Source organism: Triticum dicoccoides, chromosome 6A, assembly GCF_002162155.2.
Source record: "Triticum dicoccoides isolate Atlit2015 ecotype Zavitan chromosome 6A, WEW_v2.0, whole genome shotgun sequence".
In the NCBI taxonomy this organism is placed as follows: Eukaryota; Viridiplantae; Streptophyta; class Magnoliopsida; order Poales; family Poaceae; genus Triticum; species Triticum dicoccoides.
In genome coordinates, this window is record NC_041390.1 from 20,550,055 (window position 1) to 20,565,347 (window position 15,293).

The following is a 15,293-nucleotide window of genomic DNA, read 5'->3' on the forward strand; positions in this document are numbered from 1 at the left end:
AGACACATGATATTTTTTAAGGAGGTTCACCATTGTGGCTAATCTGCGGGCATGTTAAAGTCACACCTCCCCATGTAGTAATCATATTATACAAGTCGACGATAAGCCCTCAAGGCCACCAGATAGCGTTCCGACCACCTTCGCCATGGCCTGTTCGGCCACCCCTGCAAAGGGCGCCCGGACCGTCCCTCTCATGATCTTTGTCTTGGCCTAAATTATGTTCAGTCTATTTTGGCAACCCGCAGTGACCTTATATAATAACCTCAGGTTACCCATGTCCCACTCAAACACCTAACTCTCTGCGTACTCCAAGTCTAAGTGTAGGATAATACACATATTAGACACAACTTTAATAGGTAGGTTGAAGCAAACATACTTTGTGTTAGCTGTACTAGCTCGAATTTATTTGTAGCCCTTGCTCCAGATTATGTGATATTCAGATGTAGTTGGATCCACATATTTGTTTTTATCTTTCAGTTGGTAAAATATTTTCTTTTCTCACCATTATATATACTGGTTGAAAGTGTACCATCAATAAAATTGTCTTTTACTAAATTTGTTTGGGTTTATTAGTCCCATCGTATTTTGGGTCAAAGTTTAACCACATATTTAACTAGCAAAATTTTTACCCATGTCACAAAAGGTTATATTATTTGATTGAATTTGAATGTATTTTTCAATGATATTGTTTTTGCTACATATAATTTATATTTTATTACTTATAAATATGACCCAAAATACGAGGGGACTAGTAAACCAGGAGGGAGGTAGTAGTTTATAATTTGAGTTACATGTTTTTCAATTATTGTCTCATTATGCCACAGCTATTAATTACAGGATGCATTGTGTAACATCTAACAAAACTTGTTTGGGATTAATTTGGAGCTCTACGAATAGACATTAGACTATTAAACATGTTTTGTTTAGTATACCCAGTACACAGGTCAGCTAATGCATGCCAGTAACTATTAAGTGACTTAATCAAGCACAAAAAAAGAGAACGAAAATACCCACGCGAATCTTCAGGTAAAATCAATGACATACGACTTAAATGTGCAATATTTAGGGCACATCTAGATGTGCTTTAGCAAAACTGATTTTTTAAAGAGAAAAATGCAAGTACTATTCGCTTTGATTTGGGACTGTTAGGCCGCCTAGCCAAAACTCTAATACAAAGACAGAGAGGGAAACATTATCTTAGGTGGCACTAAGGCCGACATATTCTCTTTTTTGGAAGGGACTGGTGAAGGTCAAGTCCTTGTTTTTTATTCAATAGACAGAGGATCTTTTGTCGCTGTTGATGGGCAATTGATGGATTTTTGGAAAGATGCCTGGTTGGGTGATACCCCATTGTCTCTTCAATACCCGTCTCTTTATAATATTGCGCGGAGGAAAGATCCTTCTGTGGCAGCTGTCCTTGAGGCAAGTCCATTAAATATTCAGTTCCTTATAGCTCTGACCGGTGATAAATTGAGTTCTTAGGTTCATTTAGTGTGTAGGTTGATGCCATTCAACCTAACACAAGTGCAGGTTATATTTCGATGCAAATTGAATATAAATGGTGTTTACATAGATTTTGTCACACAAGTAATATTTGGAAAACAAAAGTACCAACAAAAATAAAAATATTCCTATGGTTCTTGCATCGGGGTGTAATCTTCACTAAGGATCATATTACGAAAAGAATTGGCAGTGCTGCAACAAATATTATTTTTGCGATCAGGAGGACAACATTGAAGTCTATTCCTCTTCCGTCCTTTTGCCTCCATAATTTGGTCTACAATTTACCACCTCTCGCTAGTATCACACAAATTGTTCCGAATCTGGTTGGGGGATGTCAACCAAACTTTAAAGGGATATATCCATGTGGGAGTATGTGTCTTTTTATGGACAATTTGGAATTGTCGGAACGATTTTTTTTTAACAAAACAACTCTTCCAAAATATTTGCAGGTCATCTTGAGGGTTGTCGCTTTGATCCATATGTGATCCTTACTTCAGCGCGTGGACACGCAGGAGCACACTGCTATTGTGTGCAACCGTGTTGAGATGGTAGCAGATGGTTTACTCACCGATTTTGATAGCGAGTCAATAATGGGTATGTGTTTGAGCCATGTAATCCTGTTATTGTGCCTTGCGGCTCATTTTGTCCCATGTTTGAGTGGTTTCGACTTTGGATGATGAATACTTTCTTTTAATAGTTATGGTAGTGTGCATCGTAATGATGCAGAAGCAAGGGGTAAACCTCCTTTTTGAAAGAAAAAATAAGTTAATGAGCCATTTTGTTGGTAATTAATTTCGTTGGAATGTGCAAAAGATAAAGTATCCCAATTGGGCAACCGATCTGCGCTTGTGTCAGTCACCCGCCATGGACACACGTGCCTCCATGTGGGCCCACATAGTGATCAATCCTCATGAGAGAGGTCACTCGCACCTCCATCTAAGGCCATTCATAGTGGAGAGTAATTGAGACTAGTATCATGCATACGACATCAGTATATGTTTCTATCTTCATATTGCAAAGTAGCATAGATGGTTGCATTTAATTATTAGCCTGTAGATTCATTTTTTAGGGGAAGCACCATGTGATGTTTTTTTTTGTCGGGGCAGAAGCACTATGTATGTTACCATCATCATCTCTTTCTTAATTTAATACTATGTCATGCCACTAATACTCCCGCTATAACTAGTCCCGGGCTCTCTCCTCTTCTTCCCTACACTCCTCCCAAATCAGGCTCCACTCTGTGTGTGTGTGTGTGTCCCCAGCAGCCCCTGTTGCAAGCAGCGGCCACCGATGTGTCTGGCCCTGCAACGTGACCATTTGCTGCTTGAAGGCCCGAGGGCAATGCTGCTAGGCCGGTCATCCGCGTCATTGGCTGGTGATCGCGCAATGCTGCAACGATTGGACTTCGTTTATTGCGAGCGTTGAGGCGCTTTGCTACGAGAGGTGCCAGGAAGTATGCTATGAAGGTGACCAACAGAGTTGGAACCGTTGACGGCGGGAGCTGCAATGCTGAGGTACTACTGTCGGTGACAGTGTTGTGAGTAGTGCCTCCAGGCTGTGTGACAGCGCAATGATGCTGCGAGTCCGTTTGACACTGCTACGAGAGGCGCACCACGGCGCTATGACTAGCGGGAGGCGAGCCGGCCATGCTTCGACTAACGTGTGATGATGTTGTGACCGGTGTGTGAGGATATTGCAACGAACGAGCGACGTGTGCAGATGTTGCGACCTACACAAGGCAAGCCGGTGGCGCCGCAACTGGCACACATCGATGATGTGATTGGCACACGGAGATGCTACCAGCGACGTGCATCGATGCTATGACCGGTGTGAGGTGAGCCGGTGGCGCTACGATGCTGCAATCGGCACACGGCGAGCCGGTGATGCTTCGATGGAGGGTGGCAATGCTTTGAACAGTCTCGGTGATGCTTTTGTCAGCAAACCTGAGCAGAGGGAGTAGTAGAGAGTGCACATCGTACCATGAATAATGCTTTGTATTTGTAGTTACTGTTGAGTATATTGATTAGATTGGAAACATAGGTTAAACTAGAAAATATTCTAGCTTGCCTTGTACTGCAAGTAGATCATGTACTCTTATATATATGCCCACGAGGCAAAAGCAATACAATGAACTATTCCATCAAATCCCTCTCTCCCTTTTAACATGGCATCAGTTTTCGGATACTAAACCCTAGCTGCCGCCGCTTCCGCTCCCGCGCGCCGCCCCCGGGGCGGGCGACCTCCATGACCGCCGCCAGGGGCAGCGCCGTCCGTACCTAGGGTTCGTCTGTCGGTCGTGTTGATCGGCTGCCCTAAATAGTCTTTTTTCTCGATCACTTGATTCGGATTTCCTCTCGCGCCGGTCGTCTTTATCGACATTTTTTTTGGTTTTCCGATCCGTAGGTCGGTTTGCATCGCCCACCGCCCCGTCGATCTACTACATGCATCTCCTCCAACCTCATCGACGACAACACCAGCCATCTTCAACAACGCAGTCTGATGCGGCCCGCGGCGCTCGTGCCTGCCGCCCGCGCGCATCCGTCCTCTGGTGCGGCAAGTGGTGCTCGCGCCCATCGTCCGCGCGCATCCGTCCTCCTGTCCTCGTGTTGTTCTCCATGTTTGGGAGTCCTCCACCGGTTGCCTCGTGGCGCTTCTTCGTGTGCGATGTGCCCCGTTGGCATGCACCTGGTTGGATTCACTCCAGGATCCAGATTGGCATCCACGTTCTGCCCTGCAACTGGATGGCTGCAGGCCACACGCCGTGTTGGCTATTCGCGGCTGTAAGCGTCCGGCTTGGCTTCTCCAACGCCTGCGCAAGGAGGCTGGTTGCACGCGTCTTTGATGTCCGGCCGCACGACGCATGCCGCACATCGTCTCGTGGTTCTCTCCGTGACTGCACCAATCCACGTGTTGCCACTGCATCGCCTCTTCAGATCGTAGTGCCACAGCTCGCGGCCCACCGTTGTCCCGGGGTCGTTCGTTTCAGGTCGTCCAGTAGCTGCATCGACTCTCGCGCCGCCGCTTCATCGTCCCGTCGGATCGTAGCGAACGTGGCACGCGGTTCCTGCCGTCGCCCTAAGGTCTTCCCCGCCGTCGCCTCGACCTGCGCGCTGCCGCTGTGTCGCCTCTTCAGGCGTAGCGCCGCGGCACGCGGTCCACTCGCCGTCCACGAGCGTTGACTTGTACGTGGTATGTGTCGCGCTGTCTCACTAGTCGCGAGAATACCACCGTCCGCGCTAGTCTTCGTCACGCTGTCGGGTTCTTCCTCGCCTACTTCGAGCACCGCCGCCGTGCTTCTGACCTAGCCGCCGCCGCGCCGCCGCCACCACTCTTCTTTTCAGTCCATGGCGACTACCTCGACACCGGCCACCCTGACTCGACATCAACCACGGCTTCCCTCGCACGGCTACCTCAACCACGGCTACACCACCCTACGCTCTCGGCTACATCGACATCGGCAGAAAGGGCTACCGCCTTGCTTGAGCAACCTCGTCGGTTTTCACTCCAGCCACGACTTCGCGATACATCGACCGTTATGACTATGGGGATGTGTTCATTGGCTTGCTTTCGGATTATTCTTCAGTCTCATCGTCTGCGTCGCTACCATTGTGACTGCGTAGGAATGTTGAGTATATCGATTAGATTGGAAACATAGGTTAGACTAGGAAATATTCTGTCTTGCCTTGTACTTCAAGTAGATCATGTACTTCTATATATATGCCCACGAGGCTCAAGCAATACAATAAACTATTCCACCAAATATCTCTCTCCCTTCTAACTTCTAACAGTTACTGCCTGTGCTTTCCAAGGAGTGTGATACCTTCTCCGCCACATCGTTCCTCCCTCCCCATTCACACGCTATCTCCCTGCTAGTCGGTGAAATTTTGGTGATGCAGGCAACGCGAGCGTCCGCAAAACCGAAAACAAATTAAACATTGTTACTTTAATATAACAGTGCAAGGCTTTTTTTTTATCTCTCAGACATCCGCAGACTCGCGAACGCTTGTCCGCTTGCATGCCTACTTTGGCAGAATAGTGATCTAAGAGCAAAGGGTCTGTTTGGATTGCAGCTGCCGCCTGTCCTGCCAATTTTTCGGTTGTTGAGTGCTACCACGGCTTCCGTTTTGATCAGCGCCGAAGAATGGGAACCACGCGAATTGTTCGGCAAGCCTGTTGAGATTTTGCGCCCATGAGTTGGCGAGATCGTGGCGGCGAAAACCTTCGCCAAATTTTTGGTGTGCCTATTTTGGCTGGGCTTGCCGTGTGTTATCCAAACAAACCCTAAAAATCATTGGATTCATGAGTCATGACACTGGTGCTTAATGAATTTCATATTGTTGGCCTAACAGGTGCCTGTGTCCCACAGATTATTATTTTTATTGGTAAGTCCAACTACGCTCTATTCAGATGATTTCTTTTTGTTTGCCATACCAAACTATAAATCCAACCGACAACTATGACAGCATACTAAAGTCGATATATAGAAGTGCCGTTCAAAAAAAAAGTCGATATAAGTGTACCATTGGCATGTACTAGTATATGTTTGCTGTTGAGATAATGGAGGTTAATGACATTATAGTCGAGACATGGCTACTGTTTAGGATTCTTTGACCTCCTGTCTGACACTCTGTTTGAGGTGGAGCACGTCCGTCCTCGATCTATTGAGCCTTGGTTGCCCTCCAATCAATCATACATGGGGGGTGGGAGCAACTCCGGCAAGCCTGGCGCGTCAGAGGCGTTGAGCCTCGTGTTCCGCATCGCGACGGTGGGGCTGTCGCTGGCGTCGGCGATCACGACGGCGGCCTCGACGCAGAGCCAGTGCGTCCACGAGGACTGCAACGGCGAGGCGACCGCCACCGTCTCCTTCGGCAACTACAACTCCTTCAAGTAAGTCAGTATACTTGTCCATGGACCACGCATGCACGGTCGTTTCACTTCTCAAGTTAAAGTACGATTCTTGATGCAGGTATTCGGCGCTGGCCGACCTGCTGTCGGCGGTGCTGCAGGGCGTGGCGATCTGCCTGGAGGTGGCGAGGAAGGAGAAGGCAGCCAAGGTCGTGGAGCTCATCGACAAGCTCCTAATGGCGCTCACGTCGACGTCAGCGGCGCTGCTGCTGGCCGTCGACGACATCACCTCCTGCGGGTCACCTCGCGGTGGCGGGCGCCGGCGCAGCAGACGCTTCTGCACCCAGGCCGGCAGGTTCTGCGGGAAGATCCGAGCGTCGTCGGCCTTGTCCCTCGTCGCCGCCGTTTCCGTTTCCGTCACCGTCTACACCAGGCACATCCCCGTAAGTTTTACGCTTACGCCACGGACTTCGACCTCAGCCGCGGGAATACCAAAGAATGGAGGCACAACAGCACCGCCACCAAAGAATGGAGGCACAACAGCACCGCCACCAAATAATGGAGGCACAACAGCACCTACCCGAACCAAGTCTGGAGAAGAACAACCGTCCTGCACAGAAATTGGGACCCCACCATGCTGCGGATGCCCGACGTTGACGATCCCGCAAGGCTGCGAGATCGCCGAGCGGGTGGTGTCCCCGCCGTGCTGCGGATGCCCGAGGCGGACGATCCCGCAAGGCTGCCAGAACCCTGAGCCATGCGGCGCATTATGTGTTTATGCCCATGAATAAAATTATCATCTTATGTTATAGTTTGTCTTTATTTTAGCAGTTTCTTATCTTATTAATTATGTTAGAAAACATATATAATAGGAATGTGTGCCATTATGTACTAGTTTTTGTACCAATTAAAGGACCGATTTTGCATTTGCTTGGTTTGTACTCCCTACTGTACATTTTACTCCACGTATTAGATTTATGTCAAGTTAAACTTTGTAAAATTTGATCAAATATATATTAAACTATATAAACATCTACAATGCCGTCATTACTAAAAAAAGTGAATGCAGATAGGACTTTTTCAAATGTGGCTTGCCGAGTTCCCTCTGCACTCATTACTAAATTTGCAAGTTGGAGATCGACAATTGGAGTATTAGGGTAAGGGCATCTTCAAAGAGGATCCTCAAATCGCCCGCAAGCGTTCAAACTGCGTTGTCCGAACGCAATTAGCCATTCAAGGCCGTCCCCCAACGGTCCGCAGACCAGTCCCATTACCCGTTTTCTCACAAACCCAAACCAATCTACGGGGGGCTTTGCGGGAGTCTAGACCGCCACCATTTAGAACTCGGACATCTTTGACCCATCCACAACCCCACCCGGGCCCCGCATTCCCATTCCATCCCTCTTTCTCTAGATCTGCTTCCTCCCTCACTGCCGCCGTCGCCGCTCTCCCATCTCGGCCGCCTGCTAAGCCCTTCCCGAAGCTCCGCGACCTCTGCCGCTCCACCCAGTCACCTCACCGCCTTGCGTACACTGCTACTACACACCTATTGTCCGTCTGCCACGCAGGTACCATCCGCCCCTACGAGGGTCAACATGCCCGACAAGTGTTTGGTGAAATGTGTCTACTAAATTTTTTGTGTTCCTTCTTTGAAGCATTGGATTCGAAGCTGGAGTACATGTACGGACACTATGTTGAATCGTCCGACAAGGATGATTATGCGGACGAAATGGTGATGATGCAGGTGACCAAGAAAGCGTAAAACAACTGCTAGCTAGCACAAGTACTCGACAAAGGAGCATGACAAGAGTAGCAATAAACCATTTAAAGACCGACCTCGTCTGTCGGAATCCAAAATGACCGAGTAGCACTTAGGACTTAAAAAAATTACAGCGTTTTTCCTCCTCGGCATTGGGTGGGGATACTACTGCTAGCCTAATCTACTATGTAAATTGATCCAGGCGGTAGTCCTGCTCGAACATCCGAGCATACTCCATCGCTCGGGAAATGTTTCTGCCCATCTTGACCTACTCGCCGTCATCACCTATGGGACCGACGTTGGTGATGGACTTGATATCGAGGTCGTGGAAGTGAGCATAGCCCAGGCCTAACGAGTGTGTTCCCAAGTAGCCGAGCACATCCACACGTCAATGTGGCTACCAGCTTCTCGGAGATGGCGGGCGAGCTCGAAGAAGTTCCCCAGGGTCGCCTGGTCGGACCAAAGCACGGGGGAGACGCCCTCCATTGCCGACCTAGCAAGAGTGTGCAGCTCCCCGAGCTGCTTGAGCTTGTCTCCCAGGAGGACACGCTGCGTCGTATCAGGCTGGTGTAATGGGAAGTATCATATACTAGTATCATGCATGCATATGATACTAATATATGATACTACCTCCCTAATGCATAGTATCAAAAGTTAGTATCTTAGGTGGCCTTATTAATTGTCATGCATTACGCAAAGTAATACAACATTTAATATGATACGGTATCATGATATGATACCACACCCTCTCTTTCCTTATTTAATTGTATGCCACATCATTCAAAAAGTCTAATTGGCATGCATGATAACGCTTATGATACTTCCATTACGACCAGCCTCATGGAATTCAAGCCAGAAGGCCCGGTCTTGCTCGTGGGCAGGATCAGAGTTGCCATTATAATAAGGGCATGCCTAGGTGGCACTTTTGGGCAAATCGGCGAAGCCAGCTAACGTACACCACACTTGAGTTAGCTCGGCATATGCTTGACGTCCAAAAATACACTGCAAGAGATATGGCTTAGAGAGCAAGTACTTCCTCCGTTTCCAAATATTTGTCTTTCTAGAGATTTCAACAAGTGACTACATGAGAAGCAAAATGAGTGAATCTACACTTTAAAATATGTCTACATACATTTGTATGTTGTAGTCGTTTGAAATGTTTAGAAAGACAAATATTTAGAAACGGAGGGAGTATAATAGATCCCAGTTAGCTCTTATTGGATACAATCTCAGTTGCCTCCTTTAACTCCCCCTCGGCATTGGTCTGCCGCAACTTGGACTCTTTGATCTCAAGTGCCCGTTTCATTGCCTCCTCGGCTAGGGTATCCTTCTCAACCTTCAACTGGTAGTCTTATGTACACCCGTTGAGGTTGTTCTGGGCGACGACTGCCTAGTCTTGGGCTGCACGACACTCCTGATGCTCCTTTTGGAGCAGGTCAATCGCCTTTTGCGCATCACCCAGGGCATCTTAAACTTGCTTCTCAGCGGTGCGAAGCTGTGCTTCCAGCTCGACCCCAATGTGTGTGGTAATTGTGTCAAACAAATCATTAAAGCGGATTAGGTGGGGACTGGTGCTTTGGTCGAGGGCGGCCTACTCTACACGATTCTTCAGCTCTTCTTCTGCGCTGCCGGCCATCATGTTCAGTATGGCTTGGAGGCACTAAGCTTCAGTGATTTAACTGTACCTGCACTAGGTTTATGACATGTGGGCCAGCCATCTATTGGTCCCACATGTCGTACACCAAAAGGTGTTGGCCCCACATGTCGTACATCCAAAGGCAGGTGCAATAAGTCACCGAAGTTGCCTCTGGCTTGGAATGTGAGCATGGGAGCAAGGAGCTTGAGAATTTGGGGAACAAGAAGGAGCGCTTGTTGCTGCAATTCCGTCAGTTTTGAGGGTCTTCATGGAGACGTATCAATCGAGGTGTCTCTCGCTTAAATCTGTTTGACGAGATTGAAAAAAAAAAGAACAACACAAACTGAACCAACGTCACAAAATCATAAAGAATCAGTAATATGAGAGAGAGCATTTGGGGAGAGAAGGAGGCACATCTTGCAGCAATCTGTATATTTGGACGGTCTGTCTGCAAATAATCAAATGGAGGTACTCGCCACCATCATACAAGTCTATACTTGCCAATTCCCTCGTGTAACCATACATGTATTTCCTGCACCATATCCGTTTTCTTTTTTGAGATAAAACAAGAGATGGACTTATGATGATTTTGCCTCGACATTTATGGAAACACACGAAGAAGTGGTCATTACAGGAGTATAGATTGAAGATCGTCAACAGGACATTGAGAAACCACTGGCAGAGATCGCAGAGTGTTAACCATGTGCATAGTTCACTGGCATGAAAGAGCGCGTAGTACACCACAAACACATGACACATTCAGGTCGTACACCACCTAAAGTAGATCTTGAGCCCGGCACTCTCTCGACCTAGTTGCACCAATTTGAATGGGTGCAGACGGCTTACCTCCATACTGTAGCTCTAGAATATGACTTTAGACTGGACCTCAATGTCTTTTTTCGAAGAAAATTCCCAATGCATCTTATTCCGCGGAGGTTGCACCATCTCACTGCCGGTGACACCCATCATCCTCATCATTTTTTTCTCCCCTTCTACACTTGGTCAGTATCCCTCTAGCAACTACATATGATTTGCTGCATGCGAAACTAGTTATCTATATATCAGTGAATGGACATAGCGTGTGGCCTACACATTATTTCTTCAACAAAAGTTCACATGCCAGTTGTTGTGGTCATTTACATCAAATGTAGTCTACGCAGGACAAAGTAGTCGACGCATACCAAAGCAAAGGCAAAACACTCATTTTTTTTAAGAAGAAACAGCATGAAAGTGTCCTACTACATTTATTAAAGAAGTTACACATATGTACGTAAATCAAATTTTTTATTGGTATTGGTTGATTTGCCATTCAGGGTGGAAATAAAATGGATACCACACCAAAACATGTATCTAAGTAAAAAAATGTGATTCTTATTTTCATTCTTTTTATATAACTAATGCAATCAATGTGAAGTCACAAAACCAACCAACCTTTTTTTTTGTATCGGGCTATCCCTCTTTCCATTACTGAGAACGGAAATACATCGGTCTTATAAGACGGAAACAGGAAGCATGGAGAGGAAGGAAAGCGAGTTCTTTTTTGCGGGAAACTGTCGATCTATTAATCTTCAATCATGGCAGTACAACGAACATAAGAAATAATAAAAATTACATCCAGATTCATAGACCACCTAGCGACGACTACAAGCACTAAAGCGAGTCGAAGGCGCGCCGCCTTCATCGCCCCTTTCTTGCCGGAGCCGGGCACAACTTGTTGTAGTAGACACTCGGGAAGTCGTCGTGCTAAGGTCTCATAGGACAAACGTCCCAGAACAGCAACCGCCGCCGATAAAAAGAATTTTAGATCGGAAGGATCCAACCTGAAGACACAAGAACAAAGACGAATAAAGACCGGATCCGAGCGGATCCACCAAAGACAACCACCGACCGAATGTCGCGAGATCCGCCGGAGACACACCTCCACACGTCCTCTGACGATGCTAGACACACCATTAGGACGGGGGCTAGGCGGGAAGAACCTTATTCCATCTTCAAGAAGCCGCCGTCGTCTCGTCTTCTTAAGCAGGACACAAACTCTAACAAAACTTGAAGAAGCACTTGAAAACGGAGCCCTCCCGCTGGCAAGGGCCGGTATCCACCGTGCACCCATGGCCCTAAGGCCACAGGAGACGTGGAAGATCCGCGGCGCCGCCGACAGGAGGCAGAAAGCCCAGCCGCCTTTTCTTCGAGGAGGGAGAAAGGGTATTGAAGGAAAGTGAGTTCAACGCACTGTTAGAAAACCCACCGCACTTGCCCGACAACAAAACAAGTGCTATGGGGCGAAAACCTAGACAACACCAAAATAAATCTAGACCTATTATAAAGCAGCCGACCCCAACAGGTCTCAGACAAATACCCAGGATAACAGATATACTACTGCTAACCAAGCAGCCAGGGCAAACCACTAGGGAGTGGAGAAGACCACTACCAGGCAGGAACAGCAGAAGAACATCATCAGTCTCAGATCTTGGCCGACGCATCGCAGATCCTCATTAGCATCATGGTCCCATGGCGTATCATCTCTGCTCCAGCGCGAGGCTTCTTGGTTATGAGACGTTAGTCACCAAAACAGTCAGATGGGACAAGAAAAATGTTATTTATTCTTGTTAGGTTAATAATAATCTTTACAAACCAAAATATGTTCTTATTATGTACAAGGAGCATACTGAAAACAGCAATGCACGTGATCGATAATGTATGCACAAGTCTCCTTGCATCAACGTGTAAGCATGTAAGTATACTATCTATGCAATTAAGCATCTGCTGATGTCTTGTCTGAACTGCTAATTCGGAGCGGAGGGAGTAGAATTTATGTTTATCTTTACTTGTAATCTCAACCAACCATATCTTCTTCTCCCTCTCTCCCGTAGCTATCCAGGAGATCTCCTTGTAACGACCTGATCACATGCGATCGGTCCCTCTTGCTTGTAAGCCAAGGCATGACTGTTTGCCCATATCAATATAAATCAAACGCGGCTCCTCATCGAGGGGTAGGAACGCTTCCCAATCTAACATGGTCATCAGAGCCACCTCTTCCCTACACATCTAGCCACAACAAAACCACAAACCACAAAACACAATCGCCGCCGCCGTCGCCATGTCTTCCTCATCGTCCATCTCCCTCAACCTCGGGTCACCGCCGACTGAGAAGCTTGCAAGAGGAAACCTCATCCCCTAGAAGGCACAAGTCCTACCAGCCCTGCAAGGCACGCAGGTGACTGGTTTGCTGGACAACAGCGACGAAGCTCCGCCCAAAACGGTGGAGACCACGCAGGCGGACAAGACCACGGCCATGGCGCCGAACCCGCTATATGCGGCCTGGATCGCCAAAGATCAACAGGTGCTATCATATTTGCTGAACTCCATGACTCCAGAAATACTTGCGCAGGTCATCGGGGAGGATTCCACCTTCGAGTTGTGGACAGCGGTGACAACCATCTTCGCCTCCCAATCCCAGTCTCAGATCACAAATCTGAGAATTGCGATCACCAACACCAAGAAGGGCACCATGTCCAGCTCTGCCTTTATGGCCAAGATGAAAAGTCTCGGGGACGAGCTAGCAGCTGCTGGCCTTCCGGTCTCTGACCCGGAGATGGTGGACTACATCTTGGCAAGGCTGGACCGTGACTACGACCCCGTGGTCGCGGCGATCGGCGCCATCAAGAACACGATCACCGCTGACGAGCTCTTTGCCCAAATCTTTGCCTTTGACCAGAGAATGGAGATGTTGGGTGACGCATCTTCTGGTGGCTTCCACACATCTGCAAACGCAGCCTACAGAGGCCGCGGCCAAGGTCGCGGGAAACCCTACCGCAGGCGTGGCACAAGGGGGCGCGGCCGTGGAGATCGGCAGCCCTCTCCTACTCGCGGTGGCAACAGCTACAGAGGGCGCCAGCGAGCGAACCAACCACAACAGGTGCGTGATCATCAGCAGCGCGACAACCCTGAGTGCCAGATATGCCTCAAATATCATCTAGGGGGGCGCGGCTCTGCTGGTGGTGCTATGAAGACGGAGAACCAGAAGAGAAGGTGGCGCATGCAGCCACCTACGGTGTGGATACCAATTGGTATGCCGACACGGGAGCCACCAATCACATCACAGGAGAACTCGATCAGCTGACGATGCGGGAGAAGTACAATGGAGGCGATCAAATCCACACGGCAAGCGGTTCTGGTATGGCAATAACACATATTGGTAGTTCAATTGTTAAAAACTCCATCAAAAATTTGCATCTGAAAAATATTCTACATGTTCCTGAAGCAGCAAAAGTCTCCTTTTTGTTCATCGATTTACTCGTGATAATCATGTCCTCATAGAGTTTAATCCCTATTTTTTCTTGGTTAAGGATCTGGTCACATGGAGAATCATTCTTAGAGGACGGTGTGTGGGAGGTCTCTACCCACTTATATCATCATCATCATCAGCGTCAAATAAACAAGCGTATCTCGTCACCAAGCCATCCTCAACAAAGTGGCACAGTCGCTTGGGTCATCCGTCCTCAGTAATTGTTAGACATGTCCTTAGCAAGAATAAGCTCTCCTATGAGCCTAGTGTTGGGGAACGTAGCAGAAATTCAAAATTTTCTACGCATCACCAAGATCAATCTATGAAGTATTCTAGCAACGAGGGAAGGAGAGTGCATCTACATACCCTTGTAGATCGCTAAGCGGAAGTGTTCAAGTGAACGGGGTTGATGGAGTCATACTCGTCGTGATCCAAATCACCGATGATCCTAGTGCCGAACGGACGGCACCTCTGCGTTCAACACACGTACAGCTCGGTGACGTCTCCTACGCCTTGATCCAGCAAGGGGAGAAGGAGAGGTTGGGGAAGACTCCATCCAGCAGCAGCACGACGGCGTGGTGGTGGTGGAGGAGCGCGGTACTCCAGCAGGGCTTCGCCAAGCACCGCAAGAGACGAGGAGGGAGAGGGGTAGGGCTGCGCCAAGAAGGAGATGTTCTCGTGTCTATGGCAGCCCAAAACCCCCACTATATATAGGGGAAAGGGAGGGGTTGCGCCCCCACCTAGGTTTCCACCCCTAGGGGTGGCGGCCAGCCCTAGATCCCATCTAGGGGGCGGCCAAGGGGGGAGAGAGGGGGGCGCACCTTGGGTGGGCTTTAGGGCCCATCTGCGCCTAGGGTTTGCCCCCTCTCCTATTGAGGGCGCCTTGGGCCTTGGTGGGAGGCGCCCCAGCCCACATAGGGGCTGGTCCCTTCCCACTATTGGCCCATGTAGGCCTCCGGGGCTGGTGGCCCCTCCCGGTGGATCCTCGGACCCCTCCGGTGGTCCCGGTACACTACCGGTGATGCCCGGAACATTTCCGGTGGCCAAAACCATACTTCCTATATATCAATCTTTACCTCCGGACCATTCCGGAACTCCTCGTGACGTCCGAGATCTCATCCGGGACTCCGTACAACATTCGGTAACCGCGTACATACTTTCCCTATAACCCTAGCGTCATCGAACCTTAAGTGTGTAGACCCTACGGGTTCATGAGTCATGCAGACATGGCCGAGACAACTCTCCTGTCAATAACCAACAGCGGG

At 48.6% G+C, this 15,293-nt stretch overlaps 1 protein-coding gene across 1 annotated transcript; it reads left to right on the forward strand.

Moving 5' to 3' along the window:
* The first annotated feature begins 6,134 nt into the window (after nt 1-6,134).
* Nucleotides 6,135-7,255, forward strand: LOC119314307 (CASP-like protein 1U1). Its single transcript, XM_037589040.1, has 2 exons — nt 6,135-6,390; nt 6,470-7,255. The coding sequence occupies exons 1-2, from the start codon at nt 6,197-6,199 to the stop codon at nt 7,137-7,139; spliced, it is 864 nt and encodes a 287-aa protein (XP_037444937.1). The 5' UTR covers nt 6,135-6,196; the 3' UTR covers nt 7,140-7,255.
* The last annotated feature ends 8,038 nt before the right edge of the window (nt 7,256-15,293 follow it).